Here is a 15,579-nt window from a genome sequence, read left to right on the forward strand (position 1 = left end):
AGTCGGACACGACTGAAGTGACTTAGCAGCAGCAGCAGCATTCAATCTGTAGATTGCTTTGGGCAGTTGTTCATTTTAGCAATATTAATTCTTCTAATCCAAGAACACAATGTATTTCCATCCACTTGTGTAATCTTCAATTTTTTCATCACTGTGTCATAGTTTTCAGAGTACAGGTCTTTTCCCCTCCTTAGGTATATTTATTTCTAGGCATCTTATTCTTTTTGAAGCAATGGTAAATGGGATTATTCCCTTAATTTCTTTTCCTGATAGCTAATAGTTAGTGTTTGGAAATGCAACAGATTTCTGTGTATTAGTTTTGTACTCTGCAACTTTGCTAAATTCACTGATGAGCTCTAGCGGTTTTCTAGTGATATCCTTAGGATATTCTATGTATAATATGTCATCTGCAAACAGTGACAGTCTTACTTCTTTCCAATTTATAGTCCTTTTATTTCTTTTTCTGGTTTGATTGCTATGAATAGGGTCTCAATACTGTGATGAATAAAAATGGTGATAGCAGGCATCTTTGTCTCTTCCTGATCTTAGAGGAAATGCCTTCAGTTTTGCACCATTGAGTATATTGTTATCTATGGGTTTCTCACATATGATCTCTATTATGTTGAGGTGGAGAAGGAAATGGCAACCCACTCCAGTGTTCTTGCCTGGAGAATCCCAGGGGCAGCAGAGCCTGGTGGGCTGCCGTCTATGGGGTCACGCGGTCTCGGGACATGACTGATGCAACTTAGCAGCAGCAGCAGCAGAGTCTGTCTATGCCCACTTTCCAAAGAGCATTTTCATAAACGGATACTGAATTTCATCAAAAGCTTTTTTTGCATCTACTGAGATGATATTGTTTTTATTCTTCAATTTGTTAATGTGGTGTATCACACTGATTGACTTGCAGATACTGAAAAATCCTTGCCTCCTTGGGGTAAACCCAACGGATCCTGGTGTATGATTCTTTTAACGTATTATTGAATTTGCTTAGCTAGTATCTTGTTGATTTTTTTGTCTATGTTCTTCCGTGATAATTGGCCTGGAGCTTTTAGTGAATCCAAGAAAAATTAAACTAAGACTAAACTGTCATAATACTATATTTTCAGGGAGTCATTTTTTTAAAGAAATTGAAGTACATACTATAAAGAGATGCTTATTTTCCTATACAGGATGCAACTACCAGGGGAAACTGGGTGAAGAGTACCCGGACTTCTCTATTATCTTTGCAACTTCCTATAAATCTATAGTTATTTCAAAACAAAAAGATTTTAGAAAATGACTTGCCAAAAAAACCCAAACTACTGACATTAAAAAAAAAACATGGCAAATGAAGCAACTGACAAACAACTAATCTCAAAAATATACAAGCAACTCCTACAGCTCAATTCCAGAAAAATAAATGACCCAATCAAAAAATGGGCCAAAGAACTAAACAGACATTTCTCCAAAGAAGATATACAGATGGCTAACAAACACATGAAAAGATGCTCAACATCACTCATTATCAGAGAAATGCAAATCAAAACCACTATGAGGTACCATTTCACGCCAGTCAGAATGGCTGCCATCCAAAAGTTTACAAGCAATAAATGCTGGAGAGCGTGTGGAGAAAAGGGAACCCTCTTACACTGTTGGTGGGAATGCAAACTAGTACAGCCACTATGGAGAACAGTGTGGAGATTCCTTCAAAAACTGGAAATAGAACTGCCTTATGATCCAGCAATCATACTGCTGGGCATACACACTGAGGAAACCAGAATTGAAAGAGACACGTGTACCCCAATGTTCATCGCAGCACTGTTTATAATAGCCAGGACATGGAAGCAACCTAGATGTCCATCAGCAGATGAATGGCTAAGAAAGCAGTGGTACATATACACAATGGAGTATTACTCAGCCATTAAAAAGATTACACTTGAATCAGTTCTAATGAGGTGGATGACACTGGAGCCTATTATACAGAGTGAAATACACCAGAAAGAAAAACACCAATACAGTATACTAATGCATATATATGGAATTTAGAAAGATGGTAACAATAACCCTGTATACGAGACAGCAAAAGAGACACTGTTGTATAGAACAGTCTTATGGACTCTGTGGAAGAGGGAGAGGGTGGGATGATTTGGGAGAATGGCATTGAAACATGTATAATATCATATATGAAACAAGTCGCCAGTCCAGGTTCAATGCACGATACTGGATGCTTGGGGCTGGTGCATTGGGACAACCCAGAGGGATGGTATGGGGAGGGAGGAGGGAGGAGGGTTCAGGATGGGGTACACATGTATACCTGTGGTGGATTCATTTTGATATATGGCAAAACCAATACAATATTGTAAAGTTAAAAAATAAAATTAAATTTAAAAAAATAAAAATAACTAAAATAAAAAATTAAAATTAAAAAAAAATGAATAAATTTCAAAGCTTCATATTAAATGCAAGAAGCCAGATACAAAAGACATGTATTATTACAATTCCATTTATAAGAAATTTCTATAAAATTAAATATGAAATAATATAGCAAGAGAAAGTAATACTTGCCTGAAGCTGAGGCTGAGGGGTAGAAGTGGAAATTGACTAGGCACAAAGGAACTTTTTCAAGTAATTAAGTCTTCTAAAATTAGGCATTGGTGATAAACAGCCAAATCTACTAAAAGTATAACTTAAAATTTGTGAATACTATGATATGAAAATTATACCTCAGTAAAGCTGTAGAAAAAAGTTAACAGCAGAATCTAAGTGATGGGTATAGAGGTGTTCAATGCAAAATTCTTTTAATTCTGCTAATAAGTTTGAAAATTATAATAAAACACTGAGGAAAATTATCTTTTCATGAATGACAGAATTAGAAATTCAAAAATAAATCTATTTCTCCTGGCAGTTCATAGTTAACAAAGATTCAATAAAAAGATAAATCAACAGCTCCTGTTCACTGCTATGATCCCACATCCCACACATGCCATGCTGAAGCCCTTGATTCAAATGTGTCTGAATGAAGGGTCTGGGATTCTAACCCCTGATCAAAAGCTGTCGGTCTGGACACTTTCCAAGAATCCACAAACTGCTGCTGAGGGAGGCTGTTTATTCATTCAGGTAACAGAAACCCAAGAACAAATATCCTACATGTTTTAATTACCACATGGAGAAAATTCAGACTTCAGTTTTCTGTTAACTATAGTGTTAGCAATATCGAAGTAACCAAGAAACAAAAACCTCACTTGGAGTGTTTACTTGAAAATTGGAATGTTTACTTGAAAACTGTAACTTTTCCACAAAAAAAACTCTCCATGGGGTTCTTTAAATGAAAAAAAGAATCCAAATGTTATTTGTATATGTTAACATCATACTATACACATCTTTAACATAAATCCACCAATACCTAAGCATCTTATTCAACAATCAGCAATAAATATTAGATTAAGCAGAACAACAGACAAGAAACTGAAATTTTGAAGTCACAAAGAATAATACATGTTGGAGAACATTTCCTGCATTTATACAACTTCCTAAGATTCCTATTTTTATTACTAGTACTAAAATTATGCATATCCTAATTTCAAAGAGCAAAGTAGTCTCACTAGGCCTCAACAAAAATAAAGGTGCTTTTAAATCTCCACAAATGTATGGTATATTTAAAGAAAAAACAGATAGTGTCATATATTACTCTTTTTTTAATATCACCAAGTTTTATACTAAAAGTGTATTTCTCTTTACAAACCTTCAAAGGTAGTGTGCATATTTTGGCACATTTATTAGGACAGTATAAATACGTAAATAAAGACGTCAAAAATTATTAGAATTAAACTGGATGCTTCTGTTATTTTTCTAATTCCCTACTATACTCAAAGAAGAAGCTATTATACTTACCACACATCCTACCCCCAGGGCAGGAGTAATATAAATGCTGAATGGAGAGACCCCGCAGAGACTCAGGCAAAATGAACTTACATTATATACCTTTGTCCCTTTTAAGCTCTTAAGATGAGCGTGAGGAAGGGAGATGACAAGTGTTTTTATCTATTTTTGACCCTTAAGTCTTAGGATAATTACAATGACTAGTTAACTATATGAACTGTACAACTGCTAAGAAATGAAATAGAAGATACAGATTAGTCTATTTCACCAACACTATGATTAAATTATCACATGAGAATTAAGTCAAGAACTTACTTTTGTGCTGGCTACACCAATCTCAGGCCCAGCATTGATATGAACTCCACAGTCTGTCTCTCTCGATATGGAACTGCCGACTGTGTTTGTGATCCCCACAGTTAAAGCTCCTCTCTCCTTACAGTACCGAAGTCCCATCAAGGTATCTGCTGTCTCTCCTGGATATAAAAGAAGACAATAGTAACAGACAGAGCAGTGAACATTTGCTCTTCCACAGATGCAAAAACAGAAAACTGACAACTCTTTCAACAATATCATTTGCTTTATTATTTTTCAGGCATACACCAAAGTGATTCAGTTATACATATGTTTTTCAGATTCTTGTTCATTATGGGTTATTATAAGATATTGAATATAGCTCCCTGTGCTTGTTTATCTATTTTATATATAGTAGTATATATCTGTTAATCCCCATTCCCAATTCATCCCTCCCCCGCCTTCCCCCCCATTTGTTTTAAATAAAATTTAAAACATGTACTTAAAAGGATAAAATTATAAAGCTTTTAATAACAGGATCCTACTTCTTAGGATCTCCTTTTCTTCTTTGTCTTTAAAACTTCAGCTCTTTTGAGTGTAAAATGTGTTGCCTTTATCAACTCATTAACATAATATCAAAATAAATCTGTTATTTGTCAAGTTACCAGCAAATACTAGTTTATCTTTAAATATCAGTTTTGCTGATATATGCTGTAGTTGTTAGAAAGAATGACTTTCCTTTTAAGTCTTTAAAATTAGCATACCTGACTGACTAATGAAAAAGCAAACATCATCTCGAAAAACCGGGGTGTTTCTATCTAGGAAGTCACTGGCAAGCTCCACCATAACAGGCAACTCAGTCAGTTCTTCCAGAACTTGACGTGTCTGCAGAGGAAAAAGATGCCTTGGTCAGACAACTGTACTTCAAATACTCTTTTTCACTGGAATACTTTAGACTCAATGTATAGTTTTCACTTTTTCTGATTATAAAAATGATATGTAAGCAATGTTAGAAAATACAAACAACAAAGATTAAAGCATTAAAAAAAAAAAAAAAAAATCCCACCACCCAGGAGATAAGCACTGTTAACATTTCAGCACAAGTCTCTTTAGACAATAATAAATGCATGTGTTCTTATAAGCAAATACACCCACACATATAAAATGTTTTGAGTAGTGGAAAAAGCACTGTTCTGAGTTAGCTTGCATATTAACTCTACCTTCCCAATTCCTAAGTTTTAAATGACAATTCATATAATACCAGATCAGTAAGAGATTTCAAATGAGACAACAGATGCAGAAATACCAAATGAAAAATTAAACACTTCAAAATACTATGTATTCATTAAGAATGCATTTTCTCAAAAAGTCAATACACTTCAGAAATCTTATTTAAGAAAGCTCACTATTTTCAAACTCTGCAGTATGGAGGGTAGAGTAGGCAGTAGATAACTAGATAGGATTAATTCAATGACACTTTTGTATCCTAAACCACACTGGAATTACTTTTTTTTTGCGGGGGTGGGGGAGAGCTGCAGTGGTGCAGCATGCGGCATCTTCGTGCTCTGACCAGGGATCAAACTTGTGCCCCCAGCAGTGGAAGCCTGGAGTTATAACCAATGAACTATCAGGGAAATCCCACCACATGAGATTTTTAATATTTGTATGCAGGTCAGGAAGCAACAGTTAGAACTGGATATGGAACAACAGACTGGTTCCAAATAGGAAAAGGAGTACATCAAGGCTGTATATTGTCACCCTGCTTATTTAATTTATATGCAGAGTACATCATGAGAAACGCTGGACTGGAAGAAGCACAAGCTGGAATCAAGATTGCCGGGAGAAATATCAATAACCTCAGATATGCAGATGACACCACCCTTATGGCAGAAAGTGAAGAGGAACTCAAAAGCCTCTTGATGACAGTGAAAGTGGAGAGTGAAAAAGTTGGCTTAAAGCTCAACATTCAGGAAACAAAGATCATGGCATCCGGTCCCATCACTTCATGGGAACTAGATGGGGAAACAGTGGAAACAGTGTCAGACTTTATTTTTTTCGGCTCCAAAATCACTGCAGATGGTGACTGCAGCCGTGAAATTAAAAGACACTTACTCCTTGGAAGGAAAGTTATGACCAACCTAGATAGCATATTCAAAAGCAGAGACATTACTTTGCCAACAAAGGTTCATCTGGTCAAGGCTATGGTTTTTCTTGTGGTCATGTATGGATGTGAGAGTTGGACTGTGAAGAAGGCTGAATGCCGAAGAATTGATGCTTTTGAACTGTGGTGTTGGAGAAGACTCTTGAGAGTCCCTTGGACTGCAAGGAGATCCAACCAGTCCATTCTGAAGGAGATCAGCCCTGGGATTTCTTTGGAAGGAATGATGCTAAAGCTGAAACTCCAGTACTTTGGCCTCCTCATGCGAAGAGTTGACTCATTGGAAAAGATTCTGATGCTGGGAGGGATTGGGGGCAGGAGGAGAAGGGGACGACAGAGGATGAGATGGCTGGATGGCATCACTGACTCAATGGACGTGAGTCTGAGTGAACTCCGGGAGTTGGTGATGGACAGGGAGGCCTGGCGTGCTGTGATTCACGGGGTCTCAAAGAGTCGGACACGACTGAGTGACTGAACTGAGCTGAACTGAACTGAACTGAAGAGTCTCCAAAAAACCAAACAAACCAAAAGAAGACCATACATCTTTTCAAATCAGAGAATTCTAACACAGCATATATATAATTTATGCCCCACAATACAGGCTTAGCATTAGATGAAACGTTTAATCAATTTTTAATTTCTGAATAGAGGGTTCATTCAGTAACAGATCTAAGCCACCACTAATTAACCAATCCCTTAATTTACACTAATGTCTTTAGTTCATTCTTTTTATTTCTAATGCTCAAAACAATTACTTACTTACAACTCTTCCCTTCAAAACTGCACAGATTTCCTTTTTAGGACCATGTAATTTAGGGGAAGTAGGGAAGGAGGGAGAAGAGAGAGAACAAAGCCTACTGAGAGGCAAGGGCTGGTTTACTCACTCATCAAATGAATGGTTCCCACGATTGTAGATAAGTAATATTTATGCCCCAGCAAATTAAAAAATTACTGTCATGAACTTTAGAAATCAATCCTAAAGCAGAAACTGAGTGGGTAAGGGTTTTTTGTACTTATAGAAATTGGTATCAATAGCACATAACCTGTCTCTTTACAGTGTAACTACATGTGGATCTGATCTATTGGACTGAAAGACTGTTAAAGTCCCATATTTCCATACTGAGAACCAACACATATCTTTGATACAGAATTTCAGCTTCCAAAATCAACAGTCAAGTCTATCAAAAAAGAAGACGTTCTTTCTCTGCAGAAATGTGCTTACTAGGTAAAATCCTGTTAAGGTTCACTTGCCCCATCCCCCTGTTTGAGGTAAGCGAACAATGACACACAAAACCCAGGAACTGCTCTAACAGAAGCAGGCATGCGGTGTGAACCACAAGGCCAGGAGGGCACAAGAACTTGCCACTCTTTGCCTTTTGTTAAGTCAGTTGCAGGCAGTCCACCTGTATATCTAAGGACCTTTCTAAAGTAGATGATCCATTGATAAGTAATTCCAAGTAGCTATTAAAATTCCTTTCCTCAACCTTCTTGATTTTTGTCATCAAAACATGAAAACATGATGTTTTAACAATAACAACAACAAAAAAATAGTTTTACATGCTATGTTACTGGAGGCACTATTTGTCTGCAGATATTTTCTAATAACCAAAATAACAGTTAAAATTTTAAGAAGCCACTTACTGCTACACCAGCATGGTAACTTGTTCCACAAGCAATAAGAATCAAACGCCGACACCTCTGGATCTCCTTAATGTGATCCTTCAAACCGCCCAAATTCACTGAAAAGAAAGTTTGTGGACATAATTATTTAGGAAAGAACCATATGAAACAGGTAATCACTTTTCAGGAGTGTCCACTGCCTCTCTGGGAAAACAACACTGCTGTTCATATTCCTCTTAGGAAACACAGTTCTCTCTAGTTTTTAAAGTAAATTAAATAAGTCAGAATGTAACTGATCACCCCAAACTTGTAATTAACCTTCCTCACTGCACAAACATGCCTACACAACTACAGAATTTACCACAACCTACCCTGATTGGTCATTTTTACATTCCTCTCTTCAGATTAAAAGTTCTCTTAAAGGCAAAAACGGTAAGAACACAGACAATAGATCAGTAGATGTTAGTGCCTGGAGATGTGGAAAGAGCTGACTAAAAGGGCCATGGGGAAATTTTTAAGAAGGATCTGTGCTAACTCTTGACTGTTGTACAGGTTGTTTAGGATTATGACCATGTTGTAAGAGGTTGTAAAAACTCACTGAATTATACATTAAGAACAGTCAAGTTTTATTATATAATTATCTCTAAGTCTATCAGGAAAAAAAAATTATCTTATGTTCATTTCTACTACGTGCCCAGAACAGTGCTCTGAACACAATATATACCACACCCCTCTCAGTCTTTCCCATCTCAGTAAATGCCAACCACTCACGTAACATCGGGGTCATCCTTGGTTGCCCCACAACCACTACACAAGCAAGTCCTGAGAGCCCTACCTTCAAACTGCCCCTCTAATGTCATCACCCGAGTTCAACATCTCTACCCTGGATCACATTCTCCAACCTCTTCTCCACCTCCTAAAGCCTTTCTCCACACACAGCCAGAATGATCTTTTAGAGGGATTCTTTAGAAACAAATCTGATATCAAAACCCTCCAATGAGTCTGTCTCTATAGCCACGTATGTATCCTTCTAAAGGTGCCTTGTCTATGGATTCTTCTACACATGGTTACATGGCTAGTTTTCTACTTGTGAGCAAGTTTCATCCAGCATTTATTCAATCACTCAACTAATATTCTGAGCACCTACCAAGTGAACACACTGTCCAAGGCCTGTGTGGCTATCAGACAGTTCAGCATCTGACTGTGAGAGTGAGGAGCACGCCCGTGAGCAGACTCCTTCTCCGTCTGACTCACCATCAGTCTGTCTACTCTGCCCCTGCTCTTTGTCTCCTCCACTCTTTTTTCTACCTTAACTAGTTATAAAATGGAAGCAAGATATAGGTTTTTGAATATTTTTGAATAACTTTATATTCTTCCTTTTAAATTTCAATACTGAGAGGGCATACTGTATTTCTCTATTTTAAGAAATGAGTAAAGCAGAATATAAAACAATAATGAGAAGCCTCAATGGCTTCCCAAATAAACTTTGGAATAAAGTCCAAATTCCTTATTATGGCCTTCAGGAGGCAGACACCCTGTTTCTTGCTTCACTTTGACCTCATCTCCTGGCATTTGCCCTCTCACCAAGGCCACTCCAGCCAGACTGGCCTTGCTATTCCTTTACGTATAGCTCTGTCTCTGGCATTTTTCCACAGACTTCAGCAGGTACTGAAAAGATGTGAGTCGGGGGAGAGTAAACAACTTTAAGAATCTAGGTATGGGGTCATGCAAAAGCACATGAGTCTGGAGATGACTAAGTGTAAAGCAGACAGACTATCGGAGAGACCAGTACTTCAGATGATGACCAAAAAGGACAGGAAGGTTGGACCATGAGGTTAGCTGGTCATTAAGTGTTTCCTTAAAACTGTCTGTGTTTTAGTTGCTCAGTCATGTCCAACTCCATGCAAACCCATGGATTATAGCCCGCCAGGCTCCTCTGTCCATGACGTTTTCCAGGCGAGAACATTGGAGTGGGTTGCCATTCCCTGCTAGCTGAGGGGTGTCTGGGAGAGTTCTGGAAGGAGTCGCCCATGGTCTGAATGGATGCTCTGGAGAGACTCCTACTCCTGGTAAGGGAGACCATGACTGTGGCAGGAGCGCCTGGAGGATGGGCTGGAGGAGTGGGAACCACTGAACGCTGGAGGCCCGACTGACTCCATAAGTGACCAGCCGTATGACCTCTGGCAAGACTTCAAACTGACAGAGCCTCAACTTCCTTATCTTAACAATAAAAAAAGATAACAGTCATCCTGTTTATATTACAGAACTTTTATGAGGAACACATACCATAGATAAAAGTGCTTTTTAAAATCATGACTTCTCAAAGTTCATCTTATTCTCTTCCTTTATAAAACAACGCTTTTTCCTAATCTTACTTCCCTTCCATGCTGTAACAGTATTTGCTTACTGCTACTCTCCCAGTTCTTTCAGTTCAACCACCTTCCACAACTCCCTCGCCCCATACAAGCAGATGCAGGTTCTGGTTTCCAATGCTCCTGTTTCTCTCCTAGCCTCCACTTGCCTCCCCTTCCCCATCGCTTTACCCCAGATGGGACAACATTGTAACTGGTGACTGCATCTCAGCCTCTCATTCCTCCAGTGCACACTGGAGACTGGTAGTCCAGTCACGTCAATGAAGCTAGGATCATTCCTGGCTTCAGCAAAGCTAGGATCATTCCCAAGCCTCTCCTAAGTCTCCTAAAAGCTCTGTAATTTCTACAAGGGAGGCACCCTTCATACACAATAGAAGGCATTCAAGGCCCTCCTTGACAGATCCTCTCATCCTCCTGCCTAGACTTACTGCTCCCTACCCCTCTTCATGTACAAGACATGGCAGACAAACCGGACTACACATTGTATCACAAATAAACGTCTGATGGTTTTCCACTATCTCCCCTTAGCTAACGCATTCTACCCAGCTGCAAAGCTCCCAATTCCCTGTCACCTATTCCAACCTTCCAAATCCTTTACAACTATATCTGCCTACATCATGGAACCTGGCCTGGCCCCCTGTCCACACAGATTCATTCTCTCTCAATTCAACATTAAACATTTCAACACTAAACTGTGGGTCTAATGTCATTTATCATATTTTACCTTTCTTTAAATAGTTAATTATGTAAAATTATGCAAATCCTCTGCCTTCTAAGAACCTAGAGGAAGAGACCACAGCAGAGAGAACTTTCCCACAGCTCCTGATGCATTCAGCATGGTGCTCCTCCTGCAGATGTCACTTATAACTCAGCCATCGAGAAATCTCTCTAGCTGAGAAAGAGTATGATGATTCTCAGACAATGAAGTATACAAAAACCACACTTATCAGAGAAATAATTCTCTATCAATTAGCAGGACATCACAAAAAGGAGAAGGCATTTATTATTTAACACACAAATTCAGGAAAAGATTTCTGTGTACTAGACAAAATCTCTCAAAAACTGATTCCTAACACTGAGAAGTTTAGCCCAAAGCTTGTTTATGAAACTGGTCACAAGGAATGTTCAATCTGATCTTCTATGACCACAGAAAGTCAATCTCAAACTCATTTTACTAAGTGCAAAAAATCCTATGACACAAGGTCTAGAGAGAATTTTCAGAAATAAGACCAGAGCTGCACTATCATCCCACCTTACACACACAGGAAGACAAAGTACCACAAAAGGCATTAGGCAAACACTTGAAAACCTCTGGGAAGTTCACATCTCACTCATTTATAAACTGAGAGAAAAAACCTAGGCTGAACAGATACAAGTAAGCTTCCCAATAAGGGGACCACATCGCATTCTTCTGAGAATTCAGTGCTCAGAACAGCCCCTGGTAATAGCAAGCGTTCAATAAAAGATCTCTGAACTGAAAACGGGTTAAATGTTTCTAATGGTACACTGAAGGACTTTTCCCTGTCCCAGGAAGATCACCCTAATATTCCCATGAAAGTGAAAATGTTAGTCGCTCAATCGTCTCCGACTCTTTGCAACCCTCCATGGACTGTAGCCATGGAATTCTCCAGACAAGAAAACTGAAGTGGGTAGCCATTCCTTTCTCCAGGGGATCTTCCTGACCAGGGATCAAACCTAGGTTTCCTGTATTGCAGGCAAATTCTTTACTGTTCGAGCCACCAGGGAAGCCCAAATACTCCCATAACTGACAACAATTTTCAAATGTGACTCTCTAGCCATCTTATACATTTTTCATAACCATTTTAGATATGCTACCATTTACCATAAAATTCACCTTTTCAGAGTGTATGATTAGTGGTGTTTAGTATTTCAGAGTTGTACAGCCATCACCTCTATCTAATTTTATATTTCCATCACCTCCAAAAAACCTATGTCCATTAGTAGTCACTCACCATTCCCCACCCCCATCCCTTCAGCTCCTGGCAACCATTACTTATTATTCCCTTATTTTTACTGTGGTAAAATACATAACATAAAATTTACTATTTTAATGATCTGTAAGTGTATAATTTAGTGGCATTAAGCACATTCACATTGTTGTACAATCGTCACAGTCACCCATCTCAGAACTTTTTCATGATCCCAAACTGAAGTTCTGCATCCATTAAATGCTAAATCTCATTCTCTCTGCTCCTCAGCCCCTGCTAACCACTAGTCTATCTTCTGTCTCTACAAATCTAACTTAGATATATATCCACTAAACACTAAATCCCCATTCCCTCCTCTCCTCAGCCCCTAAGGATAACTTAGATATAACCTCGTATCAGTGGAATCACACACTGAAGGACTTTTAAAAGAGGACTGGGCTCCACTGATAGCTGGCAGCCATAGTTATTCTATAAGGCTATAAAGGACAATGAACTCTAATAAGGCTGTCAATGTCAACCCCCATAAGACTTTGAAATAATAACATAGTTCATATGTAATTACCAGTATAGTCATCAAAGTTGACTCTTCCTCTCATTGTGTTCACAACTGACTCTGGCTGTTCAAAAATTTCCTTCTGCATAAAGGAACTGAAGTTGCCTAAAGTAATATAAATTGTATCATTAAAACAAAAATTAACAAGCCAAAGGGTAGGAAATTTGTATTCAAGTAAAAGTCTATCTCCTTCGATATAACCTTAGTAAATGAAATTAAACAAAAGGTCATGCAGTAGAGAACAATATTCATTTATGACACTTTACCCTATGGGAAGAAAAATAAGCAAGTATGGAGAAAAAAGCCTTTTATTAACTGTATACCTAAAATATGCAATTACAGCAAAACAGGGGAGTGAGACAAGCTTAAGGTTTAGAGTCAGATCTAGATTCAAATAATGGTTCTATTGTTATTATCTAAGAGGCTCTGGGAAACTCCTTAACCAGTTAAATCTGTTCTAACAGTTACTTCATAGTGTGGTGCTAAGGGTGCTAAGTCGCTTCAGTCGTGTCCGACTCTGTGCAACCCCACAGACAGCAGCCCACCAGGCTCCCCCGTCCCTGGGATTCTCCAGGCAAGAACACTGGAGTGGGTTGCCATTTCCTTCTCCAATGCATGAAAGTGAAAAGTGAAAGTGAAGCCGCTCAGTCGTGTCCGACCCTCAGCGACCCCGTGGTCTGCAGCCTTCCAGGCTCCTCCATCCATGGGATTTTCCAGGCAAGAGTACTGGAGTGGAGTGCCATTGCCTTCACCGTCATAGTGTGGTAGTGTGGGTTAATATAGTAAAGACTTGACATATATAGTCATTATGCAATAAACTTTAGCTCGTTTTTCACTACAACCCCATCAGAAAGGACTATAAAAACCCTTATCACCATAATCACAATAGTTAATAGAAACAAACATTATATAGAGCTCACTAAGCATGTCAGGCACTGCTGTCAGGGCTAATCCCCAAAACAACCTTAATGAGGTAAGTCCTATGATCTCCACTTCATATATGAGAAAGCTGAAGCACAAAGAGAAGAGACGAATAAAGAAGAGAACACAAACTATGCTTATAAAGCATCTTAAAAATATCAGTGCAGTTCAGTCGTTCAGTCGTGTCTGATCTTTGTGACCCCCAGGACTGTAGCACACCAGGCTTCCCTGTACTATTTAAATGATTGATTTTTTTTTTAATGTGAGAAACAACAAACTATGAGTTAGGTGGTAGCAGAATATGGTCAAATGAGCAGATACTTTCTCCAAAGAATCATCCCCCTTTCTGGTGTGAACCCTTCACTATTTTCTGTGTCACCAGATTCCTACACCAGGACAGGAAGGAGGATGTATCCTTTCCATCGAGGACACTGGGCTATAACAGGACAAAAACATTCACCCTTCATGATCTGCTGGAGTTCCATCTGGAGGGTCTGCACAGCTCGTCCAGGGTGATCTCCCGCAGTCCGTTTAATTCGATGGATAGAAAGACGGCCATCTACCACTGCGGCGACATCGTCATCCTCCAGAAAGATGACGCGATTGGTATGTTCGATGACAGCACTACAAAATGTTCCAGGAGACAGAACAATCAATAATCTAGGATGATTATTATAAATATAACTATCATTAGAACAAAAGGACCAAGTTTAAATACAAAGTTGCATCTGGCAGTATCTCTGATACATTTCTGGTTATCAGTGCTATTCCTTACAGAGAAATGAAGGAGGGGGTGGTCAATACAGACAGTGAAAATAAAACCTCAGTCTAACAACCAAAGCCAAATTTGATGAGATCAGATCAGAAGGCATGGTTATTTCCTTCTCATCCTACTCACCACCAAGTCCTCCAATTTTAACTCCTAAATATTTCCCAGAGTTTCTCTGTGTCCACCACCACAAACCAGTTCAAGTTACTACCAGCCCTCACAGGACTACTGCAGCAACCTCCTAGCTTCCACCCCTGTTCCCTCTAACCTCCCTCCATCCACTCTCCATTTCTGCCAAAATGTGTATCAAAGGTCAATTCTAATCAAGATTTCTCCCTCACCCAGTAAACCAGCTGACACCTTCCCCTTAGTTCTCAGGAAAATAGCAAAATGCCTTTACCACAACCCCTACCTCATTCTCTGGCCTCATCTCCCACCAAACTTCCTCTCTCTACTCCAGCCACACTCACACCTGTTCTAGCTCTCACAGGCTGATGCACCTGCAGAGAATGAATGCTCTTCCCCTCCACCTCTTCACCGAGTTAACTCCTAGTAACTCTTTAAGTCTCAGTTCAAACATCACTCTCTTAAAGAAATGTACCATTAGGAAAGTTAAATCCCTCTATCACAGCATTCTGTAGCTCTTGTCACAAATGGAATTCTATACTTGGTGAGTATTCACTAAAATCTGTCTCCCCCCATTAAGGAAGAGATCCTTAAGGACAAGCAATATTTTTATTTTTACTCACCCTTGTCTCTTGAGCCCAGTACATTACTTTGCTGGAGTGTTCAATATGAATATATGAGTGAAAGAAAAAATGTTGAAATCCTTTCATAACTTCCAGCTCACTTAAGCCAAAACTGTCAACTCTGTAACAAGCCTACTTAATGACAGCAATGACACATCTCGGCACTGACTACATACCCTACACACCTGTAAAATTCAGAAAACAGTGAGGCTTGCTTTCCCACTGAGATAATACACCCTTTGCAGTCCTAACCTTCATGAATATTCATTTTTAGGTCCCCTTACTTTCAGGCACAATGAATGACTCAAACACCTGCTGGCAATTTGGGTGATTTCATTT

The 15,579-nt window shown here is 38.9% G+C and overlaps 1 protein-coding gene across 3 annotated transcripts in view; it reads right to left on the reverse strand.

Moving 5' to 3' along the window:
* GFPT1 (glutamine--fructose-6-phosphate transaminase 1) overlaps nucleotides 1-15,579 on the reverse strand; it is a 64,570-nt gene that overhangs the window by 14,097 nt on the left and 34,894 nt on the right. For 2 of the 3 annotated variants that reach the window (XM_027555679.1, XM_027555678.1), the window contains 5 exons: nucleotides 14,183-14,346; nucleotides 12,811-12,906; nucleotides 7,949-8,046; nucleotides 4,914-5,034; nucleotides 4,174-4,331 (listed from right to left, as the gene is read on the reverse strand). In XM_027555679.1, the coding sequence (XP_027411480.1) occupies nucleotides 4,174-4,331; nucleotides 4,914-5,034; nucleotides 7,949-8,046; nucleotides 12,811-12,906; nucleotides 14,183-14,346 (637 nt within the window). The remainder of the gene's footprint in view (nucleotides 1-4,173; nucleotides 4,332-4,913; nucleotides 5,035-7,948; nucleotides 8,047-12,810; nucleotides 12,907-14,182; nucleotides 14,347-15,579) is intronic. The other variant, XM_027555680.1, reaches the window with a different exon arrangement.

The sequence above is a fragment of the Bos indicus x Bos taurus genome, chromosome 11 (assembly GCF_003369695.1).
Source record: "Bos indicus x Bos taurus breed Angus x Brahman F1 hybrid chromosome 11, Bos_hybrid_MaternalHap_v2.0, whole genome shotgun sequence".
Taxonomy (NCBI): Eukaryota; Metazoa; Chordata; class Mammalia; order Artiodactyla; family Bovidae; genus Bos; species Bos indicus x Bos taurus.